This window comes from Sphaeramia orbicularis, chromosome 3 (assembly GCF_902148855.1).
Source record: "Sphaeramia orbicularis chromosome 3, fSphaOr1.1, whole genome shotgun sequence".
Lineage (NCBI taxonomy): Eukaryota > Metazoa > Chordata > Actinopteri > Kurtiformes > Apogonidae > Sphaeramia > Sphaeramia orbicularis.
The window spans coordinates 43385980-43413557 of NC_043959.1; the positions used below are offsets into that span (position 1 = coordinate 43385980).

A 27578-nucleotide genomic window follows, 5' to 3' on the forward strand; every position below is an offset into this window, starting at 1 on the left:
GTTTCAGTCGGGGATGTCTCTAGAACGTGTACCGGCACTCTGCTTCCAAACTGAAGGAGCTCATTTAGATTTAACAGCCTCACAGACGTAGATCATTAGATGTTTTTTCTTCCGATATGTTGAGTAGGAATGAGGAGGATATCTAGATCTGTTCATCTTTGCTGTAGGATTTTATGAATTGATTATTATGGGATATCCAGGAGTCATTGATTGCTGCTTGTGGCTGTACTGCTAGACAGGGCTTCTTCTATCAGGAGGTCGATCAAGGGTGTTTCTACCAAGTCATTCCCTTGGACTCTTCATCTAGGAGCAGATCTTAAACCTGTCATCTTTTTTTGGACTAGACGACTTAATCCTGTGAAGCTGCAGAAACAAAGACTGACTCTCTGAGGTGAGACACATTAATGAATTCTATGTAATGATCATGTTTGTCATTTGTTTTGGTTTCTGCTCATCTGTTTAACTGTGATGAATTACTGCATCAGAGTGTGAATTCACCACACTTCAGTCCAGCATTACTGCAGAGAGAGAGGCTGACTACTACAATGAAACAGCATCACCCCTATTGGTGGAAAATATTCCACTGGAGAATAGCCACTGGCTGTTTCAGCTGTCGCTCATGCAGGAGGTCGTGTTCTCTAGTGGTTCTGGTCATATGGTGCAAACATAAGGGCTGTTTAGGAGTGTGTATGTTTAGGTGTGGTTCAGAGATGGAGGAGAAACAAGTGCTGAGGGATAGAGGGTGGAGAAGGACTGAAAGAAGCTGAACTCTGTCTACACCGGTATGATACGTCTTGATCCTAAGTGTGTGATGATGAATGCAGTCTATGTAAATTCAGTGTGTTTTCTCTTGCTTTCAGCTCAAATATATTCAAGCCCGAACAGTTACCAGCCTTTATCATCTGTGGTGTGTTTTTACATGCAGTCGATTTTTAAAGGCGCAGACAGAAAACTGACTGAAATCCCAGAACATGAGCCGAAGAGAACATTCAGTACCTTATCGGAAGGGATGTAACAAGTAAAAGAATGCAACAAAAACAGATGAAAATCTACTTGCATTTCTGCTGAGTGGACTGAGAGTCAAGGAATCAGCCATTCACAAAAATAACACAGGCGGAGAACAAGCAGCTAAGGACTGGACTGATCTGCAGGAAACCAAGTCATATGATCCCAGTCAGGCCTGAGCTATTAGAAAGAAAAGGAGACACAGACAGGGGCGGAACTACAAAAACAATAACAAAAACCAGGAAAAATAAGTGTGTCTGTAATATTTGCTGTTGTTTTTCTTTTACTTTGGCGTCATTTGAGATTTTGGAAGATTAATTGTGTATTGATACTTTTAACATAAGTTGGAGGATCCACTGGATATATCCTCATAGGCTACTACAATCACGGAAAAAATGATTAGACCATCAAAAGTCATCAAAAACAAAGGTTATGCAATCAAGTACTAACTCCTGTATGTACCATGTGACTAAAAGAGACGGAAAAGAAAACATGGAATGCCTAAAAGCACTGTTTTTGGCAGTACAATGCTATAGCTATTGATGTAAGAACTTAAGTGATTTTGGTTATTATCAAGAAAACATGGAAAATGTCTAGATATCAGCTCTGAAATTAAACTCTTATGAGCTATTTTTGTTGTTATCATTATATTTGTCCAAACAAATGTACTGTTGGTGGTACCCGGCATTAAAATGAGCAAGAAATTGAAGAAAACAAGGGTGGTCTAATAATTTTTTCCACGACTGTATGTGGTGATAAGGTAATAGGAAAAAGTAGTATTTTGTGACAATTTTGCAAGTGACTGTAATTTTTTCACCTAAAGGCGATGACTAGTGTAAGGAGTGTAAGATGAGAACCCTACAGTCTAGAGCATCTGAAGGATCAATGGTCTACTTAAAGGCAAAGATTGTATGAATTCAAGAGGAGACACAGGAAGTGAAGCTGGAGATGCTTTTCTATTGTTTGAATTATGTATCTCACTCATAAATGTCCTCTTCTGTTCTTTCATTGCTCAGCTCAAGAATATTCAAGCACATCCAGAGACAGGGACCAAAGCAGAACAAACTCAAACACAAAACAGTGACGAAAACTTGACCGGGTCACAGCAGCTCAGCAGAACTCAAACTGAGCCAACCTGGGACGCTGAGCCGAGGACAGTTACCATGTACTCCCCTCAGAGTCTGCACCGCTGGGGCATCACTCACAGTGAGAGTATGGAGCGGTTAGCATACAGTCAAGGTAGGTGGAGAAGTGACTCAGTCTTTTGTGGTTGCAGCTTGTGGTCACTTTCAGTACAGCATGACCTTTTCCTGTTTGTAAAATGGTGAAAATTATTTTGAAGAGACTTGGCTTCAGGAAAATGTGTGGGATGTTTTGGGGTTTTTTTTGAGAAGTATTCAGAAAAAAACAGTAGTGGTTCATTTGTTAGTTGCAACCACAATTTTCCATTGCTGGCTATTTGAGACCTTTCTGTAGTTTATCAAAGGTCATGGCATTTTCATCTGTGTGGGTTCTCGCTTCCACTACAACACTTGCAAACCCTAATATTTGCATTAAGTCTTCCTTTTCTGGTTCAGTGCCCTGCATTCCAAACAGTTTTAGGTAGAGTTTTAGAAATAGGTGGTGTGTTTTAATTCCCGTAGTTGTCTCTGAACAGCTCTGGAAAAAATATGAGATTGAAAACGTCTGGAATATAATAAAGAGAAAGATAGAGGACACCAACATCAAACAAGGCTGAGCTGAACAACAGCGCCACACTCTGATGACAGGATGTCACAGGATATTTAGAATAAATCATTTAATTTGTAATGCCGTCTTTAGTTATACCCACAGTAATGTACAGTGCTTAACACATTTGTTAGACCACCACCCAGTGTAAGGCTGATGCCACAGCTGCCTTAAACTAACAGCTTTGGTAATTACCAAAATCATTTTTTATATCTCTGTAATGGTTAATACAAGAGTATGTAGAAGCTCGTTATCTGATATATTTTCAATACTAAACTGTAATTATTATTGATATCCATGAATTTTTAAATGTACTATTTTATAAAAAAACAAAACAAAAACAAAAACAAAAAAAAAACAAAACAGAAAAGTAAAGTAGATTGTTATTTCTTGATTAGGATGTAAAATTATAGTTATTTACTTACATTCCTGAACAGAAAAATGAGTCTGAGTGGTTAAATGTTATGTGTGATTAATTTCTGACATCTCAGAGAAGCCAAGTGAGTCAGATCTAATTTGGGAATAAAACAGTGAATTCAGTTTGTCATTTTTGGACATATATAGTATGGCCATAATTATTGCAACATCTGACAGATCAATTGATCAACTGATCGATCGATCGATCAATCAATCAATCAATCAATCAATCAATCAATCAATCAATCAATCACATTTTATTTATATTCTGCCAAATTGTAACAAAAGTTATCTCATGGCTCTTTACATTTAGAGCTGGTCAAGACCAGACTCTTCATAAGCCAGATCTGAAAATATTGACCTTTTTTCTTCTAAAACATGATTTCATTTCATAATGTTCATGAAACAACAAATATGAGATGAAGTGAGTCCCACTGTTTTTATCCACTTTTAACTTTAATAATTACTGAATGAGCAGGATAGGCCTTGTATACTCTAAAGAATCACACAGCTGTGTCCTAAGACTCACCATCAGTTTAACCACAATAACATCTGACAATGCATACACAAGGAATTTGGCGTCTTCTGATTGTGTGACATTGACAGTGAAATAGGCTTAGCTTGTTTTTTTAAAGTAAATGACCTGAATCTCCTTATGATGGCTCTATTCTATGGTTTATAGAGCATAATGAATGAATCAAATCTTTTTTCAAACATGTGAAACAATATAAACAAACAAATACAAAATTTATGTAATTTCCACAATGTGTTTGAAATGGAGTGGGCTGAAGCAAAAGCATATTCATTCCTACCCCAAATTCAACTCATTACCAACACAGACATGATATTAACCCTTAAAGACCCAGTGCTACTTTTGTGGCAGCTACCAAATTAGTTTTTCTCTCTATTTAACTTTTCTTAAGTGATTTATCATTATTCATTATATTATTATCCTGTATTTTTCTGTGAAAATCAAGTAATTTTCTATATTTAATTCACTGATCGTGTAAATATCCATAAAACGTCACTGTAAATTCAAAGGTTATTAGATCAAATCAGGAAAAAAAAAACCTTTTTCAATAAAATCAATGATTAACTGATTCTAAACCAAGTGTGTCCATTTACTGTTATTGATCCAACTCCATGGGTTTTACTGGTGAATCAGTGTTGTAGAAGATGACAGCGTTTCCATGTTCACTACGGAGCCTCTGAACATCCAGTCTGATGACCATGAAAAGATGACAAACTGTATATTACAGCAATTATTTATGTGTGTTTATAGGATTTGTGGATCAACAGGTATTAAATATTTTAGATCAGTAGATGCTTTTAGTTAATGGTTGATATTTGGGTCTTTATGGTGTAATTTAGAGTAATACAACATGCATATGTTTATATCAATAAATATAATAATTATCATATATATAATCCTATGTCTTACGTCCTACATTTGGGCACCAGTATATATTTCTGACACTCTGTAAACTCTTCATGCCACCCTCTTGTCATGACTATTCCTCCTCTCTGTCACCAAAACGTCATCTGTCACCTGTGGGCGGTGGGTTACTGCAGTTATCACTTCGGCCAGCAGGGGGCGCCATCACTGTGACAGTAAAAATCATTACGTAGTGCTGCCTTTTGTGTGTCTTGTGCTTCTCAGCCTTTGGCACCGCCCTCCGGTGGGGTGCAGCGGGACCGTCAGAGGCTAAGTATCGCTTCGGTGTGCTCGCTGTAAACAAATCTGGAACGCCACGATGTACGGAAAAGCCTAATTTCCTGTAGTCCCAGCCTGTCAGTGCTAACCTTCAACATGTAGACCGACGACCAAGGTTTGCAGTCCGGCCGCGTTCAAGTACGGCGGTTATTTTTTTTTTAACACTAGCCGGACCTGTCATTGTTTTGGCCGGGGGTATTTTTTTTGTAATCTACGATAGCCATTATGGTCGCCCGGTGAGTTGTACATCACACGTAGGTCGCTAACGCTAAGCACACTGTATGAATTGTGAGTGTTTTCGTATACACCAGCATTAGCGCCGAGAAATCCTGCGGTACCCGAACATGGCATCGGCCGCAGAGCATGACCTGGCTCTGACTGAAGCGGACAGCAGCAAAGAGAAAGCACAGGTGTTCGGCATTTTGAGGCTGCAGGAGGAGAAATCTGCAGTTGGGGATAAAGCTAACACTGGCAGCGCTATGAGAGGTGGAGGCGGAGGTGGAGGAGGAGGAGGAGACGGGCGATGGCAGGCTCCTATCTTCGCTTTGGCCAGGAAAGCATCAGAGACCATTTCAGGCAGCATTCACGTCCTGCCCAAAGTGTCGGAGCACAGAACATCTCTGCCAGGGGACTGGACTGTGCAAGGTAGAGTATGAACATCAGGAGAGGGGGTTTATCTGTGGTCTGGTGACACCCACTGGATGTCATTTAGTCACATAGTTAATCTAAAAATATAGTTGACAGTTCCTGCTGGTGATCTCCTTCATGTCCAACATTACCTCACCCCTCTGTGTGAGCTCAATTGATTTTCCATGGATCATCTCTGCCTTCATGCTTTATGTATTACACCCAGCAGCTCTGTTCAGCTGACCCTCACACACTTTTCTTTTGTTCCACATCACAACTTTATACCCCAAGGCATCACATGTTGCTGTAATGCAACTACAAAAATGTTGCCTTTTTTTTTTTTTTTTTTTTTTTTTTTTTTTTTTTTTTTTTTACCTCTAGAGGTTTTTACAGTGTGCTGTCTTGCTGTGGTTTAAGTGGGCTGTTCTTTCTTTGGTTTATTTTTAGTCTTTTTGCAGAAATCACTCAACACCATGCAGGAATTAAAGCCACACTGTAGTTCAATATTCCTCAGATTAACCCTTTCATGCATAATGGTCACTACAGTGGACAGCTATTCTCCAGCTGTTCTCTTGAATGGTCACTACAGTGGACAGCTATTCTCCAGCTGTTCTCTTGTATATTCATGGGTTTGGTTATTTTAGTTCCATATCAGCCAACACAGTGGATGCTCATGCATCATCCCGTACACTGTAATTCATACCAGTACTGTAACTTTGCTGTTCTTGATAAACCTGATCTGCAGTAATGTTTCAGTGTAAATCAACTGTTATTTGTTAGGGAAAAAAGAGTAATAATTAGCATTAGAATATGTTAAAATGTGAGATGTCAGATTTTATTTCATTGTTTTAATATCAATTTCTGATATTGGGTTTTAAACACGTTTCTTTACTTCAAAAATTAGATGCATGGACATTTTTGTAACTCCATGAAAAAAAAACAACAACTTGATCACACTTTTTTTTTCATGCCTATGGAGAAATAAAAACACTCAAGAGAAAAATCTTAACTAAGGTTCTTATGGTTAGTGCATGAAAGGGTTAAGGATGTGTTATAATGAACATGTCAGTCACTGGCTGTACGTATAATTTTATATGAAGGTAGTATATAGTTGTTCAGTAAAGAAGTTATGTATGCATGTCATGCTTTATTATGTTTGATTAGCTTCCTCTTAAATCAGAACTTTTATGCAAACAATTGTTTTTCAGGATCACCCTAATCTGTGACATGTTCACTGTCCTCAATGTTTGTTGGTTTTATTTTGATGAAGACTTCCTGTCTGCATCTCTGCAGTGTCAAAGAATGAAAAGCAAACATGACAAAAAAATACGCTGTAATTAATGATGCCCCTATATAAACAAAAGAGCATAATATGCATTTATCTATCATCACATGATATACAGTGTACCATCATATTGCACAGCCCTTACATCCCTGGCATCTTATAAATAATATTTTACACTGTACCCCATGCATATGTATAAAGATGAATATTGATAGCATTTGAACTTCTCAGTATAAAATATCATGATACTACCTCTGTTCTTAAAACATATTTTAGAGCTTCATAATTCATCAAATAGCGGTAATCACAATATCAGTTTGGGTTAAAAAAAAAAAAACTGTACTTTTAGGGTCCATATTTGGGAGGATTTCAAGTGACTGCAGTGGAAGTAAGCACATCTGTTTGACTTTACTTCTCTGAATGAGTAGTCTGTACATTTTCTTCTTCTAACCATGGTAACAAGACTCAAATTGCAATGACAGTATTGCTAACAATAATTTTACATACAAAGATTGACAGCTGTATGTGGTTCTGATTAGTGACTGAACAATATAAACTCAAGACATACATACTGTTTTAAAAAGTGATAGTTTCCCTAAAATTGGATTGAAAAAAAAATCACAACATACCCTTTTGCTTAACTTACCACATTGTATCTAAATATACAGTATTCATTTGTAACCTGTGTTACAATACATATTCTTGTCAGTACACAGCGTTTTATTACAAGTCATAGGATTACTGTTTCTGTCAATGTCCCCAGGTCCCACTGCTGAAGGGCTCCAGACTGTTAGGCAGTTCCCAAGACGTCAAGTGTTGATTTGTCAGCGTCTTTACCTGCAGGCCCAGCAGTCGGGAATTAAGACACTAGGACATTGCTAGGCAACATATCTGCAGACATTTTCCTTTTCTGTTCTGCTGTCTGGCTACACATTAACTTAGCAGTCCAAGTGTAGAGCATTTAAAAGCAAATGGGAGGTTATAGTTTCAGGCTTTGTGGCATTTTTATGTGACTCTTTAGAATGTGAGTAACAAAAGTCAATGTTTGTGAACAAAGGTAAACGACTACTATAGATAAAGCTGTATAGTCCTTGGGGATGAATTTCTCGTTTGCCATGTTGTACTTACAACACACTGCAGTTGTAGAAAATGTGAAAGATGTGACACAACAGAATTAACACCTCACTCACCCCAAATCAATATAGGTTTAAAGAATTATTCTTTTATTCTGGAGAATCCTTGAGAGTGGATTATACCTGTGTATTGTATTTAAGTGTTATGCTCTATCCCATTGATCTGTGTAAAGGTGTATGTGTGTAGAGTGTTTAAAGGAAGGCGTCTTACATTTTTGTCTGATCTGCAGTAGACATATGTAAGTTATTTAACTGGCTCAACTAATATATTGATACTCAGGATTATCTGTTCCTCAGATACAATTACACACTAAACTTAAGTTGTAAGTTTGGTGGTGGCTGCAAGGTTAGTTAGTCATATCATCATCATTTTGGTATTAAACAACGTGATCTCAAAGTGTTTTCATGCAGACCTGTAAATGTCTGTCTTACAGCCAGAGTTCAGTTTACAGTATTAGTACAGTCAAACTGGTTTACTTAAGTGTTTGTAGGTACAGGTTTTATATTTATCTTTACAGAATATCCTGATTTCCTGTTAACACAAATAACAGTTTGCCCTTCTTGTCTTACAGGATAAGTCAGTAAGTTTCTGAGATCCACCCAATGACCCAGTGCTGAACAACCACTTCTATATCCACTCAAATACATACCACTGACCACTGCACTGATGCATATCTTGTGTTTGTTTTTGCCTCTTGCCTTCCAGCCTTGCGAGACCCAATGGCCATGGAGCGAGCCAACCTGCTGAACATGGCCAAGCTGAGTATTAAAGGGTTAATCGAGTCGGCTCTGAGCTTTGGAAGAACACTGGACTCCGACTACCCACCTCTTCAGCAGTTCTTTGTCGTCATGGAGCACTGCCTCAAACATGGCCTCAGAGGTAAAAGGAAAAGACAGTGTGTTAAAAATGTGTAGGATGTGTCTGGTGCCCCCTACTTATTAAAAGAAGATGTCTAGACTCAGCTATCTGTGTGTTTTTTTCCTCTCAGTGAAGATGTTATTCCTAGATTTGAAAACCGCCGTATATGTCTGACAAAGAAGTATCTCTTCCTCATTCTCTTTTCAGTGAAGAAGTCCTTTCTGGGCTTCAACAAGTCTCTGTGGGGTCCACTAGAGCTGGTGGAGAAGCTGTGTCCTGAAGCAGCCGAGATCTCAGCCTCCGTACGAGATCTGCCAGGACTTAAGTAAGGAATACATTAATGTTTATGTGAAGTCACACTCAACGTAACCCAACCCACTGCAGCTGGAAACTTAGCCAAAGCCAAACCACACAAAGTAACATGAGACTGTGACCTGAGCCAAACCAGGGAAGTACCTGGGTGTGATTTACTTTCACTTCAGGGTTCCTCTCCCTGGTGTCTCACTTCTGTCTTTTTCCATTGTTTTCTTTTCTATTATTGATTTACTTTTTCTTGAAAACTGTTAGGGTCAATTAAGACACTTCTTTTAATGATGAGAAATCTAAAGTTTAGGTAATAGAAAACTAAACAACAATATGAAAAATGGTTGTGGATTAATTTAAACTGTATATTATATTAATAGCTGGTTGTGTAATTATTATTTTAACCTGTTTCATTATACAGATTTCAATTTAGAAGTTGGTCCCATGGTGCATTTTTAACAATTACTATATTATATTTAAGGAAATGCTCAAAAAAGACCCTGTGCTTGTAGTAGAATTTGTAACAAGACTTAGAAGTATGTATATCATCATTAATAGTGAACAGAATGGTTCCCTTCTTCAGACAAATGCTTACCGGGTCATTCCTATAGGTCTGTATCTGATCCGGGGCCTAGATGGCTGGAGAGTCAGCTTGTGACTGAAGGGTCGCCGATTTGATTCCCCAGACTGGCGGAGGGTTGTTGGCTGATATGCCCTTGAGCAAGGCACTTAACCCCCCTGTTTGCTCCCCGGGTGCCTTACATGGCGAGACCACTGCTCCTAGCATGCAGTGTGTGTGATGCATGATCTAATGATGGGTTAAAGGCAGAAGACTTTTAGTGAGTGGAAATTTTAGTGTGTGGTTCGTGTTTATGTGTGTGACAAACTACTACTGACAAAGATTCTTCTGCTTCTAGTCACTAAAAAGCCAAAACTTGCTTTCATATAATAATAGTCACTTCCTGACAGGCCTTGCAAAAAGAGGAACAGTTGTGATGTTAAACATGGAGCGTACAGTTTCCACTGACTCAGACCATCACATGTGTTGCTGTGAGGGGTTTTGAAACATGTTTCAGATCAGCACAAACCTAGGCTGTCGCAGAAATTTTGCTGTAGAATGCAAGAAAAGTATGGGTTTAGTCACTGAAATGTAGACTGGAAGAGCCGCACAACTGCAACAAAGAAGTGAATTGTACCTAAAAACAAACACAAATAATAAAGAGCTGTACTTATCTATACTTCGACTAAGCATTACATCAGCAACTGGACCAATCTGTACATCTAACCCTGGACTTTCTGAAGCTCTGAATTCCTAAACCCTTTCACCTATGTGTGTTCTTCAGGACCCCTCTAGGCAGAGCCAGGGCGTGGCTGCGTCTGGCTCTGATGCAGAAACGGCTGGCCGACTATCTGCGACTACTTATCACCAGGAAGGATCTGCTCAGGTACACACACATTAACACAGAACCAGAGTACACAAACACACATCTACTCAAACAGTGAATGCGGCATAAATCTTCCGGTTCAACATCCCAGTTTGGTTGCACAGAGAAACATGATGTCTGGTGATGTTACGATATGATACCTCAGTTTGAGTGTACCTGCTTTATCACCTTCCACAGTGATTTCTATGAGAATTCAGCGCTAATGCTGGAGGAGGAGGGAGCAGTGATTGTGGGCCTGCTGGTGGGCCTGAATGTCATCGATGCCAACCTGTGTGTCAAAGGCGAGGACCTGGACTCACAGGTAACTGAAAATGTGGTCTCACTGTGGATATTTTATCTATTTACAGCTGGTATGCATTATAGTTACATTATCACTATTATTAGCTTTTCTATACTTTTTTTTTTTTTTAATTTGTTTTAGTATAAGGTACAAAACAAACAGAGAAATGGTCACAGGTACATTCACACATTTACATACTGTTTACTGTCCACAGATTGAATGAAAAAGTCCCATTTTTCCCAGTATTTTACACCCTGGTGTTGTTGTAGGTGGAGATTGTAGGTTATCATTTCCATTAGATGGATGGGATTGACAATTTTTATCACTAGGGAGATTGAGGGAGGATCCTTTTTTAGCCAATATTTGGTGATGGCTTTTTTTGCCTGTGCCAAGCAGTATCCCTAAACAGCTATACATTACTTTTACATAACTCCTCTGAAGGAATGCTAAAAAACAAAGTAGCCAATGACATATCAAAATGAACACCAAAAACTGAATATATCAGTTTTATCATATTTCCCCAAAAGCCAACAATACCAGGACAAGACCAGAATATATGTGCTTGATCTACCTAAAGTTATCGGCACTCCCTTTTGCAAGAAAATTGAACACCAAAAAAATGTGGGTTTTGTGCAGGTGTTATAAAGAAGTGGACCGGATTACTATTATTAGCTTTTTATGTGGCTACAGTGTGCAAAGCTAAAAAGTAAATAAGAAGACAATGTCTGCCTTTATCCTATGCCTCACCACTGATAAAACTCTATTGACTTCTGTTGCTCTAGTTTCAATACGCAGAAATGCACATATAATTGTCTGTTTCATTGAATTGTCTTGCTATCTGGCAAATGGAAAGTGGAGTCTGTGGAGTCATGTTTCTATTTCATGGGTGGAGACTTTTTTTTTTAAGTGCAAACATTGTACAGACTACGATCATACCTGACAGTAGCAACACAACAACAGTTAGCTATGGATACTTGTTCAGATCCATTCAGATTCTCAGCACATGCATTCAGGTTAGACAGAGACACAGCTAAAACTTTGCAAATGTTTTGTCTGAATAATTAGTGTAATTAGTGGAGCCTGGTAACTTAAATCATTGTAATTATCCATTTTATTAGAAGATGAGGTGGTGGTTTACAGCTGCATGAAGCCTGGTGACTCAACCAAAACAATGACTGTGTGCAAGTTTTGCATCTCAGCCCACGTCTTCCTTCTGTGAATCATATTAGAGGTTTTGATGTTTGTTTTTTACTATTTATATATATATTTTTTTTAGGTTGGGGTAATTGACTTCTCCATGTACTTGAAGAATGACATTGATGATTACAGGAGTGAAGAGAGGTAAGTTCTTCACAGTCCATAATACACTGTTTAGTGACTGTATGGAGCTCACTGTGATATTGCTTGTTTGACTACAGAAACAGCCAGATAGCATCCATCTTGGACCAGAAGAACTACGTAGAAGAGCTGAACAGACAGCTTAAGTAAGAGTCAGCTTTTTATTGCAGTGTTTTCCTCAGACTCCCTTGTTGACCATACTAATATAACCTGACCTATATCCAGTACTATAAATACTAAGTTGTATTCAAATTAAATTAAGTTTATTCTATTTTTCTCTGTTTTTTTTTTTTTTTTGTTCTTAATACACATCCAGCTCGACAGTACATGGTCTTCAGGGCAGAGTTGACTCTCTGGAGAAGTCCAACTCTAAGCTCATAGAGGAGGTAAAACTCAGTATGTTTGTATATTAGATTAAAGTGAGCATACAGAGGAAGCACAGCTAAAAAGCATCAATGCTCCTGTTCAATGAGTGTGCACAGGATCCCAGTTTAAACCTGTTTCCTCTGAACAAATGTTTGGTGTCTGATACAATATTTGCCTAAATAAATGAAGTGAAATCATGTCACTATATTTGTTGCTGCCAATGTATTGCTGGTGAAAGTGACAAGCTTATTTTTTTTTCTCTGCAGTTAGCCATAGCCAAAAACAACATCATCAAACTGCAAGAAGAAAACCAGCAACTGAGGAGTGAAAACAGTGTAATTCTTCTGAAGACACAACAGCACTTAGAGGTACATACGCCAACCCAAATAAAACACGGCAAAAGCTGCTTTTCCACTGGTTTTGCCAACTGGTTTTGACTTTTTTGGCATTTCTGTGAAAGCAGGGACCAGGTACAACAGTTTTTTTTTTTCTAGTATCACCTTCACTGAGGTTCCAAGTGATCCAAATTGATACCAAATATTAAGTAAAATCATGTAGATCACATTGAACCAGAATCGTAGTTGTCAATGCATGTGTATCATCATGTTGCAGTGTGGGACGACAGACCAAGGTAATGGGAAATATTTGAAAATGTCAGAGCAAATTCCACAAAGTTAAAGTGTATCTTAAAATCATAAGTTTTATCATCCTCCAATGTTGCCTCGTAGCTACAGCTCTGCTGCAAATGACATCACTATAGTTTACACTCAAATAGCAGATAACAAGTCATACCGAGGAAGAAGTATATGTGCACAAATGAAACCTGCCAGTAGCCAAACTGAGTCAAACGGTTTCAAGTTGAGCTGACTGAATGGAAAAGCAGTAAAAGAAACCTGATGCAATATTGGGTAAAACTGAACCCACATCTAAAACTTAAGATTAAAAAAAAATCACACATACACACCACAAACTGACCCCTGATGTGCTCTGTTTCTGTTGTTGTGATTGTTTACTGTTTTACAGGTAACCCAGGGTGATGTGTCTGTGGAGAGAGACACCTACAAACAGTCTCGTCAGGGTTTGGATGAGATGTACAACGAGGCTCGAAGACAACTGAAGGAGGAGTGTCAGCTCCGGCAGGTCAGAAGACTGAAGCTGCAAACAGTAGTGTAACTTGTAAAGCCGTCATGGTTTTATTCAGTGCAAATGAAGGATTGAGGCAATGAGACACATGAAATGTTTGCTTTACAGATTTAATAAGTAAATGTTTATAAATAATGGCATTAAAAACCTCATTCTCTCTGTAACAACCAACATATAACATTCATGTATGTGCTTTTTACTTTAAGGATGTGGAAAATGAGTTGGTCGTCCAGGTGTCAATGAAGCAGGAAATGGAGCTGGCTATGAAACTTCTAGAGAAAGATATTCATGAAAAACAGGTCAGCCCATGTCTCCCTTCACTGTGTTCATGTCTTCCTCTGATCAGTTTCATCATTTCCTTTATTATTATATCATATTATATCTATTACCCCCCCCCCCCCCCCCCCCCGAAGGGGAGGCAAGGGGTATTGTTTTTGGTCTGGTTTATTTGTTTGTTTGTTTGGTTGTTAACACTCTAGCAGAAAAAACTTTTGGTTGAATTCATACCAAATTGGGTTTATAGATTACCAGTGACCCATAATAGACCTTATTACATTTAGGGAACAGTATGTTAAAGTTAAAATTTTTTATGAATTTTCTAAATCTTTTTTTTTCTCCCATTTACCTATAATGGGCAAAATTTCAGATGTCTATAAAAACATCAATTTTGTTTCAATTTACTTCAAACTTGGCACATATATAGAGGCAATTGATATGCTGATATCAGCACATGCATAGACATGATGACGACAGCTGGATCGGTGCCATAATAAGCTACAATACATGCGAAGGGCGGGGTTTGTTGTGCCTGGCACCACTTGTTCTTATTTTTTCCACTTTCAGCTCTTTTTTCTTTTGTAAATATGTGTAATTAACTGCAAAAAACAAGCACTGACCTGTAAAGTCTTAACCACATTCAAGTGCAGTCTTCAGACACATAGTGGAAGATGGTGATAAGCCCTAGGGAGGCGCTGGCTAAAAATATTACAGCTGCTTATTCTCATGCACGTGGAGCAGGAACATGCCAGCTCCTGTGCCCATATATTTGGCCGTTCAGCCACCGTCAGTCCTCTCACCACTGGCCCGTGAACTCTCAGCATAAACACCACCTGATGACATTTGGAACCAAGCTGTGAGATACAGTAGCTGCCATGGCATCATCATCACTGTGACAGCTGTGTAAGGAGGTAGCAGGGATCATTAACAACAGCATCACATGGACCAGCTGTCAGACGGGAGATTCATGTCAGAAATATTGTCACTCGGGGTGAACATGGTGGGTAGGGTGAGGTAGAATTTGTGAAATGTGCTGGCAAATACAGATTGTTCTGTTTATTATTATTATCTGCTTCTAATTGTTTTTTTGTCCAGGGACAGAATTAACAAATTACCAACAGTCTTCTTATTTTTACTGAAGTACTTTGGGATATTTTACTTCACTACAATAAAAAAACGTCTGTGTTAATGCACATCACTGAATGACAGGCAGTCAAGATGAAATGCTATAGACATCAACAGGACCTAAAAAAAACTGAAAATTACTAAAGGAACCACTTCAGGTTCAAGAAAGGTGACAGCTTCAGTATCTGTTTTGTTTGCTCAGAAACGTGGAGCTAGAGTGCAAAAAGTCTACAGTAAAACTTAAAAATGTAATCCCTCAGAATTTATGAAAAAATATAAATAATTAATTTTTCCACATTTTACAATAATTCATTTAAGTCAACCTTACACTAACTGAAGAAAGTATAGACTATACACTGAATTACAAACAGCTTTTGTTTTGACGTGCATCATGTGTCACCTATTACCTACTTTTAAAGGTACCAAACACATTTTTTGACTCCAGTCAGGTATTTTTTTTCTCTTTCTGGCTAAATGTAGTCATTTGGAGTGTAAAAGTTGAAGCCCCCTGGATTAGAACTTTCCTGGATGCTGCTTTTGTACCTAATAATGACAACATCACCTCCTTTAAATCACATTATTATTCCATTATTTTATTATTGTATTACTAGTTGTAAATTGCTCCATCTTTTTTTTGAGTATCTTGTAGCTTGAATGTGAAGAATGGATGTATATTTACAGAAGAAAAGGAACTAAGCAGATCACATGTAATATATTTTGAAACCCATGAAAGAAAAATTTTACTTAAAATAATTGTCTTTGGTGAAAACATTTACATTCATTTACATTTATGCATTTGACAGATGCTTTTTTCCAAAGCGACTTAAAACAACATGCCACAACAGTATTCACATACATTTTTTATTTATTTTGATGGAACATCCTGTCAGTGTGTGTTTTTTTTTTTTTTTTTTTCTTAAATAAATCTGACAGACTCTTGCCCCCTACAGAGGAGAAGACCTTTCCTGTGTCTCAGGAGTATATGTTGTGTTTCTACTGTCTGCAGTGAAATAGCCAAAGTCTCAGTAAATTTTAATATCATTTCTTTCTTTTTACTTTTCCACACTGTGCCAACTGTTTCTTTGCAGGTGTGGTCTTAGAGTCTTGTTTTCCTAGACAGGGCAGCTTTACTGGGTCAGAAATGACATAACTGAAGTATTTTTTATTTAACAGGACACACTGATTGGGCTGAGACAGCAACTGGATGAGGTTAAAGCCATCAATGTAGAGATGTACCAGAAGATGCAGGTACAGACATGTTTCCTGACCTACTATCACCTGGAAGAATAAAGTAAAAAATACAGTAACCATTACCTTTACTATTATTCACTGGTTTTCACTCTTTCAGTCATCTGATGAGGAAATGAAGAAGAAGAATGATGTGATTAGTCGTCTGGAGGAGAAAACCAATCAGATCACTGCCACCATGAAACAGCTAGAGCAAAGGTGAGACACACTGCTCATAGAAACACATGGAAACAGGAAATCACTATCTCCCATGTTTCTGGTAAAACCACTCAACTGCAGTCTTTGTTTTATTTATTTGACCAGACAGTCTTCTTTTATTAAAGGAGATTTGACTTGAACCATAAACCAATATCACAACACACACAGTATAAAAGGAACTCAGCAAGAAATGTTACAATCTGAAGGTTGCAAAAATGGCACATTTTTCTGTTATTTCTACATTTTATAATTATGTTAAAGTGTGAATTGGAGCGACGCATGTCAGAACTAGAGAGAAACATGGGAGAAAGGAAATTATATTATTCATATTCCTCAGCACTAAAGCATTGGGTTTCCCCCAGAAAATTCAGTTCAGAAGCGGTGAAGGTTGTTTGCTGCCTGTGTTTCCTGAAGATACAAAACTTTGCTAAGGGACGTAAAAAAAAAAAAAAAACAGCCTGGGATTGCTATTCAACAAAGCCAGTTCTGTAATGCAATGCCCAAAATGTGTACTGTGTATAATGTGCACTGTATTGTATTGTGTGCTCAGATACAAGTTGATTTAATCGTGTATTCACCAGAAGCAATAATCATGTTAATTTTATATATATATATATATATATATATATATACACGACTAGAACTAACGCTGTACAGGAAAATACAGTTTTCTACATTAGACCACCTAACTCACTGCAGCTTCTGATCCGATTAGTAGAAGTTTAGAAGTACGCTACGAGAGAGCAGCTTGTGTAAGATTGTGGATATTTATCTTTTTTCAAGCAAATTCAATCAATCAAATTCTATTTATATAGCACCGCATCATAACAAAAGTTATCTCATGACACTTAAGTCAGTTCAGACACCGACCGAAACCTCCAGGAGCAAACACTTGGTGGCAGTAGCGAGGAAAACTTGTTCTTAACTTTTCATTTCATATAAAATAACATAGTTTGATAGTAAGATTTTATTTTAGATTGATGACAAGATCGGTCAATATCCTCCTGAGACCCAGCAATGCATTTTTGTCCTCTGTAGGGGACAAGAGTTTCACAGCTTTACTTAGAAAAAAAAAAAATCCTGTCCACTGCAAAGGACATTCTATTAAAAAAAATGTAAATAAAAATTGGATTTGACAAACTGTTGCATCATGCTTTTTCCAATCAAGACAATTATTTATTGTAAAAAATAACCCCTAAACATTTACTTCTACTTTCCTGGGTCTCAGGAGGATATTTCAGTGCCTATCCACTGTTTCTAACGTATTTTCTGGGGGATATCCTGTTCTGTTTAACGTGCCATGTTGATGATAATCCAGTGTAAATATTTAAATGCATGCTTGTTTTTTCTGTGAATATTACATCGTCTCTTCAGCTGTAACACTGCGCAGTGAAAAAGCTCTCCCTCTAGCGTACGCTGATTCATTGATGCCTTGTGATCCCTGCTCACCCCATCGTTTCCCAGTCAACACAGTCCATCCCTCCTTCCCTCTCCCATTGGTTTAAAAGCTTATCCATCCTATTTGTGATTGGTTATGAATGTTTTTGCTTCTCTCAAGGTTTATGTAAGCTGGTAGGACACAGACCCTGGTTACACTTCTGAGTATCATACAACTGTGTAGCTTCCCATGTGAAATAATCCTGTTCAAACGGATGAAACTGAAAAATCAAGGCAGCTAATGAGAGGTTCCAAATGCTGTAGTGTTTAAAATCAAGTTATTTATCCGGTAAAGCAATTAGCATCACCTTTGCCATGTTACTTACACTGCTGATGATTAGTACTTGTTAGTGAGAACATTTCACCTGATGTTGACTTATGCCTCACTGCATCCACACTTTAGCTCAGAATAGCAGTTTTTCCTGTTTATTCATCTATCTGCCCATGTTACCTTTGCCTGCTCTTCCTCTCCTCACCTCTTGTCAGTATTCACACACTCGCTACAAATGGAAATTTATCCAGTCTGTAGAAATCTGATCAGTGTGAATATAGCATCAGGAAATCAAATTTCTGTGTGTTAATGTCTTTCCTCTACATTTACTGCTCTGCCTCTGATGATAAAAGTTACTTTAAGTGTTCAGTGTAACTGGGGCCGATTAGCTTACTGGTGTATTGACATCCTTTCCTTCTTCCTTCCTTTCCTCCTTTCTTCCTCCCTCCCTCCTGTTCGTCCCTTTTGTACCATCCATCCATCCATCCATTCATTCATTCATTTTGGTCCCTTGATGACTTAATTTTTTCCCACTCCCCTTCCCATGATTTTATTCCTGCACCTGTCTGTGTAGTGATAAGGATCTGCTAAGTCAGACCAGAACACTTGCTATGTCATTTGTCAAGTGTGCCAGCACAGACACAGAGCACCAGTACAAACTAGTCAAGGACATCTCCTTCTGAGGACGGACCTGCACATAACTCACACACACAACAGCTTAAGAATAAATGGACTTAATAGAACATTCCTGTTTTTGCACACAATATTCAGATGGTTTAATGACCTCAGAGCTGACACAGAGCCAGGTGAAACGGAAACATCACCCAAAATGAGTTTAGTGCTTTTTCTCCTTTAGTGTCATCAACATCTGGTCCAGAAACAATCTGAATATTTCTGTACATTATACATAGAAACTGAAGAAACTCTTTGAATTTATCAAACACTACTTTATGTATTCTCCCACATGCTCAGGCGTGAACACATCTATTCACACACATACTACACTTTGTCTCCAGTAGTCAGTTTATATGCAGTATCGTTGAGTGACTGGACCAGGCTCTGAGACGTCCACATAGGGTTGTTGTTGTTGTTGTTTAAACTGAGTTAGGAGTACAGTGGGCTTCTCCACTACATGTTAGAGGGCATTTGCGTTTACATCTTTGCAGTTGATATTTGGCCCTTTTCCACCCCATGGAACTACTTCAAATCAGCTCTACTTAAACTTGTCTTTTTTGGTTTTCCTTCAGGCAAAAGTTGAGGATAATGGTACTTTTTTTGATGTCACCCCATTGATGTTCCAGTTGAATTTAAGAAAAAACAGGTTGATGACACAGCATGACAGACTAATGATTAGTCTTAGAAAATCCTCACTGTGTCATTGATGTGTGAGACAGGACTTAACAAATCTGACATTTTTAATATAACCAAGCCATTCTATTGTACTTTATTCAGCTTTTATTATCTTACTTTATAATACTCCACCATTCGTCTCTGTGCTGTGACAAACAGCCACATACAGTGAATCTGTAACATCTTCCCTTCGGTAGTCTCCATTCCTTCTGTGTGTTTCGCATTGAAGATGGTGTTAGGGCAGTTTCCTGCATCGTTGTTATGACAACCAGCATATGGTACTATAGGCTTGTCTCATTTCTGTATTTTGTCCCTCCTCGATGTCTGCTTGTGACCCAGAAATTGATGCCAACATTCTATCTTTAACAATGTCTCAAGTCCTAAATTGCATCACGGTAAGGATTTTTGTATGTATTTGCAGAGGTCTTTTTGACCATTGGATCCATTTTGTTTGGATTACACAAATACCGTACTATGCGTGTGGTAAAAATGAAAGTTTTCCTTATTCATATTTTCTGTTAGTTTTTAATAGGTTTACATGAATCCTAAAATAACACTACGTTCACACTGCAGGTAAAAGTGGCTTTTTGCCCATATGGGACTCATCTGTTTTTTTTAATGACAGCTTGAACAGCACAAATGCGATTTTTTTTCTTTTGTTTTTGCCCCCCCCCCCAAAAAAAAAGTCAGACCCGGGCCACTTTCATGTGTGGTCCTAAATCAGATACTTACTGATGTTTTGCAATGTGACTTCTGTCTGAACTGTCATGTCACATTTTATCTGAATTGTACGTCACTGAAATGCGAGAAACATCACATTTCTGTGCTGGAGGAGGTGTGACCCAGCAAGATCCATGTTTCATTGATTGATTGATTAAGTTCATTTTTGTTGTTTTCTTATATTTAATTACCAATTCTTCTTTGCGACAAAATTAATAAGGGTCTTCCTCGGAGTGTCATCTGACATCACCCGATAAAATGACACGTGTTCACACGTCAGATGATGCTCTGGGGAAGACTGCAGACATAGTCAAAACATGTAATCAAAGTAAAATGCTCACTCTTACTAATTTTGTTGCAAAGAAGAATTGCTCATTTAAGATCCATATTTACTTCCGTAAACACAGTGTGCTGCGTGTGACGTCACATCTTCTTCTGTGCATGCGGGTCACTTCAGGACCATGGACTGTTCATACTTGAGTCTGATGACAGTCACATTTGAATTATAATGTGAACAACCAAGCAAAAAAATCTAATTTCAGCAAATAATCAGAATTGAGCATTAATACCTGCAGTGTGAACGTAGCATATCAGACGGATGATGCAGCTGTTCCACGTTTATTTAATATAATGGCTCGAGAATATCTTATATATGCCTGATGCTTCAATTCTTCTCTCCTCATGTCTCCTCATCTCCTTAGCTCACATCTCAGGTGGGATGGACTAGGACATGAGTAAAGGCAGTAGATGATGAAGTACCTGTGTTTAAAGCAAGTCGAATCTTGTCAGATTGAGCTGTTACCATGTGGTGGAAAAGTGCCAACTGTTTCGAATCTAACAAAGGGCAATAATAAAAACGAAACTACAAAAACTAAAGTAAACAGTCTCTACAGCTTCCTGCATGTGATAGTCAGTCATTCAGTGGGGTTATCTACAGTGCTCAGTCAGATGGGAGTGTGCTTGTGCAGCCTCCTGCTTTTACTTTGCTCTGCATGTGTTGCACTTGCTGATCAGCTTCTGACAGGCTGTGATGTCCTCTGCCCTCTTACCCTTCATCCCTCTGAACACAAACCTAAAATGAGGGAGTTACAAAGTCAAGATGCAAACAGTTCAGTGGGACCAGCAGCTTTAGCTCACTTCGTGTGTTTTGTTTCTGTAAAACAAATAGCTGAGCTCAGTTTAAGGAAGAATTGTAGTTGCACAGCTGTAAACTTCTTTATCGGAGGAAATTGAATGTGTTGGTGTGTCCCGTTTTGGCATATTTATTGACATTGTAATAGATCAGGAAATAATCATTCTATTCTAACTCCATGTTCATAGTACTGTAACTCATCTCAAATCGTAGAAGAATACACACTCAGTAGAGATGTTTAACACTCACAACTACTGTCTTCTACCACCATGTTCAATAAAGTTATTTGTTTTGAAAAAGCTACGTGTGGTTTGACTTTTGAGCCTGAGTGCGATTTTCCAACTATGAAGTGATTTATATAACATGCAGGAAGATTTTATGTGAGATTTTCCTTCAGATTGTCAGGTATCAATGAGAAACTATTCAAATCTACTGAACTTCCTTTAAAAATGGAGTCAGGGGAACGGTATGACACGGCATATTTGAACATATAAGCCTTCAAAACCCTTTATGCTTCCACTCGGTCATTTTGTCTCGTCTTTTCTCATCTTTAACAAGTTGCTTTTCCATCATTATTTCATTTTGCTTGTTTATTTTGATGTCTCGCACCATTGTTGATCTCTTTTCTATCCACATAACTCAAACCTCACACTTTGTTGCAGTTTTTTTTTAACTACACCTTCTGCAAATTACACCGCCATCCTCCACTCCAGCCTCTCGCCATCCCTCCTTTACTTTTCCCCCTTAGAAGCTTCATCTTCAACCTCGCTCCTCTCCCATCAGCGTCTGTTCTTTTTTTTTCTCCCCCCTCCATCCTCCCCTCCCAGTTTTTGCTCTCCATGGTCCTGAGTTTGTCCCTGGTTATAATGGTGCAGATTACAGGATGCAGAGAGGCACCGATCCTTGGCTGAAGAGGGAACCAGACGCTTCAAGTTGGACTTTGCCAACAAGGCCGACAGCCTGCAGCGGCAGATTGAGCACAGAGAAAAGCAACTGTAAGCAAATCAATCAGTTACTTTATTTGTCCCCAAAGGACAATTAGTTGTGAAGCATTGAAACATAAACTAAATACAAGGCACATAAAGACAAAAGAGCTACAGAGCGGTAGATTAACACACATCCGTGAACACTGAAAACATCAAAGTTGGTTTCCACTGCCTTTTTGTTCACTTTATTTTCTATGTATATGTTGGCTTTGTTGTTTTTTTCTGCAGCCAGCAGCTGGAAACAGACCTGAAGATAGAGAGGGAGTGGAGGCAGACATTACAAAATGATCTGGACCGAGAGAGAGAGACGGTGGCTCAGCTCAGTACAGAGGCGCTGCAGATCAACGGACTAAAAAAGGTAAAGCACTTATAGTATAATGTGTTCGAAATGAATGTATGTACAATAATCAGCCACAACATGTTGTCCTTTGACAGAGGATGGGGAAGAATGTGGATTATTTTTTTTTTACAATGGCACCTGTTAGTAGTTTGGATATATTAGGCAGCAAGTGAACCTTTAGGCCTCGATGCTGATGTGTTGGAAGCATGAAAATGTGGAGTGAAAGGAACTGAGCTACTTTGACAAAGACCACAATGTGATGGCCACATGACCGGGTCAGAATATCTACACAGCTGCAGGTACTGGGTGTTCCTGGTCTGTAGTCGTTATGAGCTGCTATTGAAGAAATCTGTCCAAAGCCCAAAACTGTGAGAGGTTCGGATAAGTTTTATTCACAGTGTAATGGAGATGGAGTGTTCTGTCTGTCTATATAACTCAGCAGTGAGTTTATATCAAAGTCCATCAAAGGTGGGTCTGGTTAAGTGTTATCACAAAGAATCAGAATCATGTTTATTGCCATGTAAGTAAACAGGGTTCACATTACTAGGAATTTGAATCAGTGGTTTGGTGCATACATAGAACATGGAGTAAGTAAAAAGCATGCAGTAAAAAATAAAATAAAATAAAATAAACAAGTAAGACAATAAACAAGTAAGCTAAAGTTCAAAATATACAATATGCAATATACAGTGTGGACAAAACCAATGGGTTGAGTGAGACTATAATGGTACCGGTAATGGTTCTGTGCAGACACCAATGTCAACTGTATTCTAAACAATGACGAGTGGCTGAACCCAATGATCAACAACATTCATGAGATCATGCTGTGAAAAGGAAAATGATTAAATCACAACTGAATGGTTCAAGTGTAGGTATTTTGTCTAAGAAAGACAACTTACTGAAAGGAGCTGCAAAACAGAAAGTGAAAGTAAAATAATTTCCTTTTCCACTACCAAAAGCGGCCTAATGAAGAACAACTGGATCACAGTCCAGTCCAGTATCTGCAGTATGTACCTAAAAAGTAGATCCACATGTCACACCTTAACAGGAGTTAAAGGATCTGCTGCTAACATCATGACCCCAGATACCACCGTGTAATTACCAAAGACTACGTGTAGATAGTAACCACTGCTGACTCTGAACACCAAACAGTTCTTGCAAATTTGGACGATAGTCTGACCCAGTCATGTTCTGTGTCAAAGCTGCTCAGATCCTTTAACCACCTATTTTACAGCTTCCAACTCATCAGCTTCAATGCCTAAATGTCCAGCTGCTGCTTTATATATATTCCCAAAGAAGTAATCAACATTATTACCTCTTCACCTGTAGATGGGTGTGTGTGGGTTTGTGTATGTGATGCGGTGTATTTGATCTACTCTGTGTTCACATGACGTGCACATGCAGGAGTTCCATCGTCTCCAGGATGAAAACGTTCAACTGAAAACGATCTGCGAAGATCAAGAGCAAGCACTTGAAGAACTAGGCTCCAAACTCAGCGAGTAAGTTATTGTTACAAATCAAACTGTTTTGTGTAACTTATAAGTTCCTTTTATCATTCCATATAAGTTAATAATTAAAATGAATTTTTAGATTTTCCGTTACTCAGGGTTCCTGCAGGGTCTTAAAAAGTCTTAAATGTCTTGAATTTACAAATCTGCATTTAATACCTTTAAAAAAAATCTTTAAAAAATATTGAATTTAATACAGTAGGTATGAAGTTATGTTGTCATAAACTCGTTCACTGTATTGTGTTTAAATGTGTTTAAATGTCCAAGCTGCAAAGAAAGTAATGCTAGTTGACTCATGTCCATTCGTTCCAACCCAACAATTTATATTGTAATTAGGAACCAATTATCACTAACTTTTTACCCCCCAGTGAGAAATGACGCGGAATGGTGAGAATCAAGGCGCTGGAGAAAATAAACACATTTTTAAATTTTAGGAGTTACAAATTTTCTTCAGTATGGCTGTGAAATGGGCATCAAGTTCTGTTCTAAGTAGCCTTAAAAAGGTCTTAGTCTTAAATTTAACTTGTAGAAACTTTTTGGAACCCTGTTAACTCTAATGCTTTTTGTTTCAGATCCAAACTAAAGATCGAAGACATCAAGGAGGCCAACAAAGCTCTTCAGGTAAAGTCATTCACAAATAACATTCAAATTACAGAATAGTCTTAAATTTAAAGCAGAACTATATCTTCATCATTTGTCCTAAGGTCTTGATGTGATATTTGGATGAGGTCTTTATGTTTATTGGTGTTTCAGGGAGGTCAGGTTTGGCTGAAGGACAAAGAAGCCAGTCACTGCAAACTGTGTGAGAAAGAGTTCTCCATCTCTAGACGAAAGGTAAGTCAAATACAAGAGTTTCTTTTTTTTAACTAGATGTTTAACTGACATCTGCTGGTTTCAAACAGCACTTTCCCTTTTATTGGCAAAGAGAAAAGGCAACACGGTCATAATTTTAAGCAGGAGAAGCTTCTAATAATGACTGACGTTCAAACTGAACATTTTACTGCATTTTCAGAGCTGCTTCAGATGACGTTTTATACAAGATACTATTTCTTGATCATAAGCTGCTCAGTTCATAACACAGTAAATGTAGCTGGAGCCTCAGTAGTGGACATGTATGAACTACAGACACACCACAGTGATAAGTGTGTATAAACACTCATGGAAAATTAAATCTAAAATGGAAGGCCTATGGATTATCTCTCATATGAACCACCAGTGGAATCATGTTTGACAGTTCAGATTAGGGTGTGGTGGAGGTTTATTGTTGCTTCTCCTTCTGTTTCTCTTCAGCACCACTGTAGGAACTGTGGGGAGATTTTCTGTAACAGCTGCTCCGACAATGAGCTTCCTCTTCCGGCCTCGCCCAAACCTGTGCGGGTGTGCGACACCTGCCACGCCCTGCTCCTCCAGAGATGTTCCTCCAACCCAACGTGAAGGAATCCTCTGTAAGATTCATCTTCACACTCAGTTTCAACAGTGTTTGCTGCTAGGAATAATGCACCATGTGCATGAACATGCCACCTCTGTATTATTTATTTTTCTGACCTGGTTTTGTTCACAACACTACTTCTGCTGCGCATGCTTGCTTTTTGTAACTCAAGGCAAACAAGGAGGTAATAGGTCTATTATAGCGTGGGCTGAGATTTCTATATGGTACCAGACAAACTCAGAGTCCAGGACCTATCATAAAACATAAACAATCATCAAATATAATATCAGTACTTCTAATTTATTTGCAGTAAGTTGACATCCTTTTCTATACAAGTGCTGGCTATGCTCAGACATCAGCAGATACTTAATAACAGAATCTGAAAATTAATGCAGTACGAATTACAAAGCTAAAAGTGGGAACAATTAAAGACTTTTCAGACTTTTGTTCACAGCACAGGACACATCTGTGGTTACTGTTATGCAGGATGGTTTCAATAAAACCAACACAACAGGTCTAACTATGTTGTGCAATCCTTTAGTTAAATATGTTACCTAATTTGTGGAATATTTTGGAACCTGTTATCAAACAGGAACAAATACAGGAAAGACCCAGCTCTTAAAGTCTGAATAATACTAATCAAAAATTCAGATTGTTCTGCAAACTAAATGCAGAAACATTCATTTGTACACATTCTGCAGATCTTGAGTACATTATGTCACAATGAACAAAACTCTGGCTTTTTTAAATGAACTTGAACCTTTTTTTTTTTTGTCAGGACCATTTCTGCATGTGTAAATGCCTTACCTACTTGTGCTTCTCATGTTGCCAAAACGAGCTCAGTATTTCATCAGGATTCCAAGAGACGAGATGTCTGCTGGCCCAGAATATTTCAAAGTAGCAACACTAGCAGATACTAGCCAAGCAAGCAGTCTAGAGTAAAGGCACCTTTCACTGTTTGTTTGAGACACTAATGCAGTAAAAGTTGGTTAAAGGACAAAGAAAAGCAACAGATGCTTTCATCTTTGTGGAAGACGTAAACTCCTATGAGTCTGTAACTGTTCAGGAACCACTGATGGCTACCCCACAGAGACCACTTACATGACCACATAGTGTTTATTGAGAAGACACTTGAGTGGTACGCACTGACAAGAAGTGTTCCCAAACACTCACCAGTCCTATAAAAATGGTAATATTTTTATTTGATTTTATTTTAATGCACAATTTTTTGATTTCAGAAATCCAGGGAATTGATCTTTCCCTGTTCACTTGAAGTTAGTTTTACTCTGTGCAGATGGAGAGTTTATAGAACTGCATCTTGCTGCTCCATTCCTGACCGAGGAAGAATCAAACTCTAAAACTCTCCAAGAAAAAGATTTGAGATGTTTTGTAATTCTTTGGGTAGACCTGTGAATGCTGTGACTTTAAAGTGATGGGTTACACAAGCTCCGCTGCACATTCTGGTTTTGTACAATGTTTACATGATTTTTCAGAAACTGGAAGTATTCATTCCCATGCAGAGACGCCACTGGCCTGGGTTTATGTCAAATATTTGAGTTTATAATATCATCATTATATATACATTTATATTAATATAGACAAATATTGTTGAAATGAGCCCAGGCTGGTGTGTTTTTGTAGTGTTGCTCTTAATCTCCCAGCCTTTGATGGGATTTGTACAGTGTTGATACCATGACGTTTGTTGTATATAAATACAGTTGATAATCACTGTGGCCTTTAGTTTACTAAATCCTGCCAGTTTAAAATTAACAATTGCCAACAGTATGATGGCCTAGACTGTGTAGCAGTTTCTGATTAAAGTTAGACTTTTTGTGAATACTGTGTGGATTATTGGGTTTTCGTTTGTAAACCTTCAGTTATAGCTGTTGTTACCTTCATGTGTCTTTCTGAAACA

At 38.2% G+C, this 27578-nt stretch overlaps 1 protein-coding gene across 3 annotated transcripts; it reads left to right on the forward strand.

The window, feature by feature from the left end:
• On the forward strand, positions 1-27500 carry rufy2 (RUN and FYVE domain containing 2). Of its 3 annotated transcripts, none has more exons than XM_030161350.1 (20): positions 1-391; positions 2022-2244; positions 8616-8789; positions 8976-9093; positions 10415-10516; positions 10694-10817; positions 12073-12137; positions 12215-12280; positions 12451-12520; positions 12767-12868; positions 13524-13640; positions 13850-13942; positions 16218-16292; positions 16393-16490; positions 22276-22395; positions 22615-22744; positions 24131-24225; positions 24807-24855; positions 24988-25068; positions 25525-27500. In XM_030161350.1, the coding sequence occupies exons 2-20, from the start codon at positions 2169-2171 to the stop codon at positions 25666-25668; spliced, it is 1899 nt and encodes a 632-aa protein (XP_030017210.1). In that variant the 5' UTR covers positions 1-391; positions 2022-2168; the 3' UTR covers positions 25669-27500. The 3 variants fall into 3 exon arrangements, with proteins under 3 accessions (XP_030017210.1, XP_030017216.1, XP_030017202.1); XM_030161356.1 differs by lacking the exon at positions 1-391 and adding an exon at positions 671-782; XM_030161342.1 differs by lacking the exons at positions 1-391; positions 2022-2244 and adding an exon at positions 4821-5509.
• The last annotated feature ends 78 nt before the right edge of the window (positions 27501-27578 follow it).